Source organism: Lathamus discolor, chromosome 10 (assembly GCF_037157495.1).
Source record: "Lathamus discolor isolate bLatDis1 chromosome 10, bLatDis1.hap1, whole genome shotgun sequence".
In the NCBI taxonomy this organism is placed as follows: domain Eukaryota; kingdom Metazoa; phylum Chordata; class Aves; order Psittaciformes; family Psittacidae; genus Lathamus; species Lathamus discolor.
The window spans coordinates 16,920,080-16,926,855 of NC_088893.1; the positions used below are offsets into that span (position 1 = coordinate 16,920,080).

General features: G+C 40.2%; 1 protein-coding gene across 2 annotated transcripts; it reads right to left on the bottom strand.

The window, feature by feature from the left end:
- Window positions 1-935: 935 nt before the first annotated feature.
- On the bottom strand, window positions 936-6,575 carry LOC136020066 (neuropeptide Y receptor type 6-like). Of its 2 annotated transcripts, none has more exons than XM_065690791.1 (4): window positions 6,050-6,575; window positions 3,328-3,419; window positions 3,192-3,224; window positions 936-2,188 (listed from the first exon to the last, which is right to left on the bottom strand). In XM_065690791.1, exon 4 carries the CDS (start codon window positions 2,171-2,173, stop codon window positions 1,049-1,051), a length of 1,125 nt encoding a protein of 374 aa, XP_065546863.1. In that variant the 5' UTR covers window positions 2,174-2,188; window positions 3,192-3,224; window positions 3,328-3,419; window positions 6,050-6,575; the 3' UTR covers window positions 936-1,048. The 2 variants fall into 2 exon arrangements, with proteins under 2 accessions (XP_065546863.1, XP_065546864.1); XM_065690792.1 differs by lacking the exon at window positions 6,050-6,575 and adding an exon at window positions 3,644-3,775.
- Between the last annotated feature and the right edge of the window lie 201 nt (window positions 6,576-6,776).

The window sequence follows — 6,776 nt, forward strand, 5'->3', positions numbered from 1 at the left end:
CAGTGGGAAGGTGATGTCCGTGATACTCTCTTCAGTTAGCAACGATTTTTAAAGTGCAGCATTAAGGAAAGACATACTTGATAGCTGAAAGCTCAGAACAGAAATGGAGCATCAGCATTTGAGTCGTATGAGAGTGTAAGAAAGAAATGATAAGAAATCAAGGCACAAGTATAATGATACATGTTGGATTCTGAAGCAGTCTCACTGCTCAGAGAGCTTCCACCTGCTAATGAAGAACCCTCTTACGCCAAGACTCAGACTGGAAAGACTGATTGCTTCTCTCTGATCAGGGTGTCAGGGGCAGGCTACAAAAAGCAATGGCAGCCTTTTTTACTTTGCTGTTTAATGCCACAGAAATGCACTGCCTGAGCACTTGTAGAGAGAACCACTAAAGGGAAATCATCCATCAGCAGCCCTGTCCCTCCCATAAGGCCACAAGAGTTTCTGCTGCCCCACTGACCATATAGTTTTGTCTAGTGCTCATTTTGTGGCTGCTTTTAAACCACTTGGGGCCTGACACTAAACCTACTTCTGTAAGGACTAAGCAAGATGATGGAGGCTTAGGATAACTCCAACGGCCTTCCTTACTCCGTGAACTGCTGTAAACTGTTGTACAGATCAACCAGAGGTGGGAACAGTGGAGGTGTGGAAACTTAAAAGGCCAGGAAACAGTGAAAAGGCTGATGCAGTTAGGAATGCTAAAGTATTCCTGGTTTCCTGGGGTGTTAATGAAGGATGACTGCATCAGTGGCTGAAATAGAAATATTTTTAGCGGTGCTAAGGTAGCATGCCAATGACTTGGAAATTGTGGATTAAAAAAGTAAGATGTGAATACTCTTTATAATTCATTATTATTAATCTTTAGCACTCTTGGAGGTGGTTTATTAGCATTAATACCATCATAAGAGTGTGCCTATGGGAGCATAATCCTCTTTTTGCTGAACTAAATGGCAACAACGTCCTCTAAACTCAGCGGTGACATGATCTAGATCTACAGAAAGTGGTCATCCGCACCAAAGTGCAAGACTTTGGAACCTGTTGGATTATTTTAGATCTCCAGAGGGGGATTATTTAATTTCAGAGATCCCTTTGATGCGTCAGTTTGGAGATTTGAAAGGGCAATATTTTCATATACCTCTTCTGGCGCTGAGCATCTGCAGTGGTGAACTAATGCTGCCAAATCCTTCTGAAAGTTCTTGTTGAGGAACCCATAAAAGACGGGATTGACACACGTTGAGATCATGGCCACAAGGTGGCATATTGTAAATGCTAGATTATGATTACAGCTCATTAGTGCCTCGTAGTTCCAGTCAAAAACAACATTGAACACATTGAGAGGCAACCAGCAAGCTGCGAAAGTCACAACAATTGATATCAACATCGCGTTAATCCTTTTGTTTTCACTCAGTCTGCTCTCATTCTCTCTCATCCTGTCTATTTTCCCGTGTCTCCTTCGAAGACATACAAATATCCTGAGATAGCAGATAAATATAAACCCCAGTGGGAAGCAGTACTGGAAAACCAGCAGACTAGTGGTAAAAATGAGTCTTTCTGTAACGGACGGCCATGCTTCAATACAAGCAACTTTGTTCTTGTAGAAATCACTATGGAAAGACAAGTATTTGAAGGGTTCATCAGTTAATTGGTGAAATATTAAAAAAGGAATGGATATTACGAGGGAAAATCCCCAGATGAAAAGAATTCCCCAGTAAGCATGTGAAATATTAGGCTTCCAGCCACGGGGGTTCACAATTAACTGATATCTCTCAATAGCAATCAGTACTAGTGAGAAAATGGAGACTGTGACAGATATACTTTGTATGAAGGAACTTATTTTACACATAGCTTCCCCAAATATCCAGTAGTCCATTAAGGTATATGCAACTGTGACAGGAATACACATGATACAGATCAAGACATCTGATACAGAGAGGTTGGCAATCAAAATATTGGTGACGTTTTGAGCTTCTTTCCTTCTTTTTATTATAACAATCAGGCAAAGATTTCCAAAAAGCCCCACGATTGTAACTAATGTGTAGGCTGTAATAAGCAGGGATTCTGCAAGGAAGGAAGGCTGGCATGTATCAAAGTTCAAGAACTGAGAATAGCTGATGTTAGAGATAGTCTGATTAGCCAGAATCTTGCTGGGATCCTGAATGGCTTTACCCATCATGAAGCATTTCCCGTCCTGTGAACAAAACCTAGTATTATTTAGAATGTACTTTGTATTGAAGCTTTCCAAGGCAATGGTTAGCGTGAGTCTCTCATTGTAGTTGGTGCCCTTTTCCTGTTAATTAATTTAGTTTACTTAGTTTTGAGCAAATCTAATGTAATTACAGCACTGGAGAAGCCAGTGGTTGGGTATTAGTTGTTTTGTGTATATAGATGAGTGGAGGTTGATGCAGGTTCTGCACTGACAGTGTTACAGACCTGTAATGATTGTGACATATAAGAAACAGCAATGACAGCTTTGAATCCTCCTTACAACAAATCCTCCTTTACAACTGTCAACAAACTTTGCTTTTCAAAATACAATATTTGAAGGTCTGTGTCAGCCAAAGATTTAGCAAGGTTTAAGGAATTCCAATGAGGATAATCTGTTGCTTTTCCATTATCAAGAAAGAAGAATTGGGTTCTGCCGTCATGTTGCTAGCTTAGGCATCACACTTGCATTGTGTCTGGAACTAGAAAGTGATGTGAGCTAAAATCCCAACTCCCTCTGGCTTAATCAAAATGACATCTGCTTTAGCTTATGGGATATTCAACACCCCAATGAATTACATATTTAAAGGAGTCTCCTGTTCTGCTCATATATTACAGATAGTATGTCCTCTTTCCTCAATGTAATCTGAGAAAAATGTAAAGCAAACAGGTATCACGTCAGTTACACACACAATTATTGCTGTATCAGTAGCTGCCAAAGGCTGTCTCATTTCCCTGCACATCGTTTGCTGTTGTACAAGTTTGACAAATGAGACCCCCAAAATTTCCTGCCACGTGTACTCAGGAGACACGCAGTTGATTCCTCTTTCAGTTCACACTTGAACATGTGTCAAGCAACAATTCTGATATTAGTACAATTCTGTTGTTATAAAACTACTATTAACGGGAAGAATTAGGTTCAGCAGAGTATCTCAGTGGGTTTGAAATTCTCACTGAGGAAAAAAGTTAATGTTAAATGAAAGGCTCACCAGCTTTCTAGCCAGAAAGAGGTTGTTTCCAGCCTGGGAAAAGAAAACAGAAGGATGTAAACCATTACTTTTGAAATTGAAACAAGGGATAAGTATGTTCTATACATCCACCTTTCAAAACTCAACTGTAACTCACCTTAATTCCTTTTTGAAGTAGGAATTACTGGAAAACTAGCTGGCAGGAGGTCATTCTTCACCCCTAGTAACAAATACCGTAGTGTTGAGAGCCTGCAGAGAAAGGAGGATGAAGAAGCAATAGGAAGTTAAAGAGGATGCACAAAAAGAAGGGATAGGTGGATGTTTTATTATTACTAGAAATAATCTGCTTAGGTGTAGAAGATTTATCAACCTTTTAATAGAAATTACTAATTATTTCTAATTATTTTATCTAATTAATTTAATATAATATTAAATTGATCTATTAATTTTAATAGATCGTGGGACTGGAGTACCTCCCGTATGAAGATAGGCTGCCAAAGATCGGGCTGTTCAGCCTGGAGAAGACTGCGTGGAGACCTCATAGCAGCCTTCCAGTACCTGGAGGGGGGCTATAGGGATGCTGGGGAGGGACTCTTCATCAGGGACTGTAGTGATAGGACAAGGGGTAATGGGTTAAAACTTAAACAAGGGAAGTTTAGATTGGATATAAGGAAGAAATTCTTTACTGTGAGGGTGGTGAGGCACTGGAATGGGTTGCCCAGGGAGGTTGTGAATGCTCCATCCCTGGCGGTGTTCAAGGGCAGACTGGAAGAAGCCTTGGGTGGCATGGTTTAGTGTGAGGTGTCCCTGCCCAGGGGGGTGGAACTGCATGATCTTAAGGTCCCTTCCAACCCTAACTGTTCTGTGATTCTATGATTTTATAATTAATTAATAGTAATTAAATTCCTTATTTAATCATTAAGGAATAAAAATGTTTGGTTGCTTGCATGAGGTTAAACACCAAATCCAGGGTTAAACTGGCAACTATGGCTCTCTAACCATTTACCCCCAGGCATTGAAAGAATATTCCAGCTAGGGTTATATCCTGGACTGCTTTATTCTGATACTTCTTTTGCAAAATAAGTATCCAACACAACCAACTTTGGAGCATCTATTACCACTCTCATTCTGATTGAAATATACTTTTCAAGTAGTGTAGTTATGTTGGGGTGAGAAGTGGCTGTAGATTTACATGACTAAATTGTGAAACTGATGTTCCGTGATGTGACTTTGTGGTCATTAAGCCTAAGTCTCCCTAAATAACTCACCCAGCATGGCCACAGCTATATTGAGGGCATGGCACAAAACCTGTACAGTCATGCTGCAAAAGCTGTTGAAGTCTAGTGCCTTAGATAGACTTTGTAGTCCCTTGCAGGTGTCCCTGCTCCAGTAGGACAAGCACAAGAGCTATGTACCCTACAGCGTGTGTACCAGCTTGCAAAAACTCTCCTCCTGATGAATCTGTGAGAAATGAAAGGGACTCTGAAGCCAGCATAGTCACAGCCTGGAGGAACCAAAGCTGTGGCTGGGCAACAGCACCTTCAGGTGATACTTATCCTGTAATCCACTTTTCCCTGGGGCAGCACTAATTGCCTGGCTGGATTTATCAGCAGACAGAAGGATGCATGTGTTGGGAAGGATAAGAGGCTAATCAGTGGTAAATGTTGTCCTGATGAGCTTTACAGCCACTTCAGATGTGTGAGGGTCTAAAGTCTGGCTGCTTTCTCCCAAGGGTGATCTTTCTCTTTGGTATTCATCCGACTCGCACAGATCTGAGTCCTGCCCTTTGAGGAAAGATCAGGTGTTAGCAGGGGACCTGGCTTGGAAGCAGGACACATTCAAAGACAAGGTCTGCTCTTCCCTGCTTTTTATGTGAGCAGAGAAGCTGTGGGGACTCAAAGGACATGGGGCTGAGCCAGGTTTGTAATATTTTATGCACTATTTGCTATGCCTGCTTATTTATCTCTGGTTGCATAAGATGGTTTGATGGGAAGCGCTGAGTGTCCTCTCCCAATAATTCAGTGTGGGTGTGGGGCTTCTTTGGCACTTTTCATCATTAGAGAAATGGTAGGTAGAGCTGCCTTCTGGTCAGTTCACTCAGTAGATCAGCTTTAGGCACACACATAATCTACATTGTCCTTTTTTCATTAAAAAGATCAATTTAATGTCACTGGTTTGCCCTGTAAGCTAAAAGTGTAGCTTTAGTACATGTCATCTTGCAAGGCAATTTAAACATTTCTTTGGCAATAAAACTATTACACTTGTCCTGTTTAAACATCTGGAGTATTCACAGCATTAGGTAAATAAGTTACAGAAGTACTTATTACAGCATGATGGGCTATATTGTAATACATACTGGCATTGGTTTAAGCTAATAAATACTAGTGAAATCAGTACCCTTGAACCACAACTACAGCTGATATTAGAATTGGATTTTTCAATAAGAGAACCAATTACTTCCATCTGTAATCCATGCATTTGGAAAAAGATTCCTTACTATACTAAGAGTATTTGATGAGGAAATGATAAAATTAACCTACTTGTTTCATTTCTCTGGATACAGAAACATTACTGAAACATGCATAAGCAAAGGAAAGTTAAAAGCAGTGTCTAAAATTCAAATGAGTTTTTGAAGGCTTTCTTCGCTAAGTATTTGCTTACCTATGTTAAAGATGCATAGTCCTATCCCTCCAGAGTGATGAGTGAGTATTTCAGTTGCAAACATCACCTGTTTATTCGTTCCAAAGTGTTGCACAGATAAAATGTAGAGGAAACTTTCTGTTCACTTTTAAATATAGGATGTACAGACTACAACAATCCTTCAAAAGCTGTATTTCAGTAACTTTTGCCACAGTTGTATGTATTTTCTGACTTCTTACCTGATGCAAAATTCACGTCAAATCCACACTGCCTTTAACAATTGATCTTTTCCTGTTTTGAGTTGATTACCAAGCCAGCACACACATCTCCTTTGTGCATGAAAGAATACGAAGCAAAGCCATCTGCTGCTAAAGCAATACTCAAACTCTCCTTTCTTCTCTTCCTGAAACAACCCACACTTCCACAATTTCCAGCTGCGACTGAATCCACCGGTCTGTTGAAAGGCTGCTGAGGAATAAACCAGGCTCTGGAATCCAGGAAGAGGCGAACAGCAATGAGCAGGGAGGAGAAAGGACCAGGAGTCACGGGGATGGATTTTCCTCCACCGTGTGGCTTCCCTCCACCCTGTCAAACACCTTATCTTGCAATTTCATTTTCAATTATCTTATCTGCTCCGCAGTGCAAATATTTTCCCTGTGCTGGATTTCATACGTAAACATCTGCAGATGGCTTATTGTTTTCTTAACTGAGGGAGATAGGAAAACACAGTAAGCTGCCTGGGAAGGGCATGCACATCTTATTAAATGTATTATTTGCTCTATTGCAATTAAGATAATGGTATTTTCATTATAAATTGCTATTTTAGCTTATACTCCAGAGATACAAAAATCTTCCTGAAAAGCGAAGCATTGAATATTACACTAGCACATATCGAAAAGGGCTTTATTATTACCATTTTTTCCAGTAAAAGCCCAGTATAGCTTTTATAGTCCCTTGTATACAAAA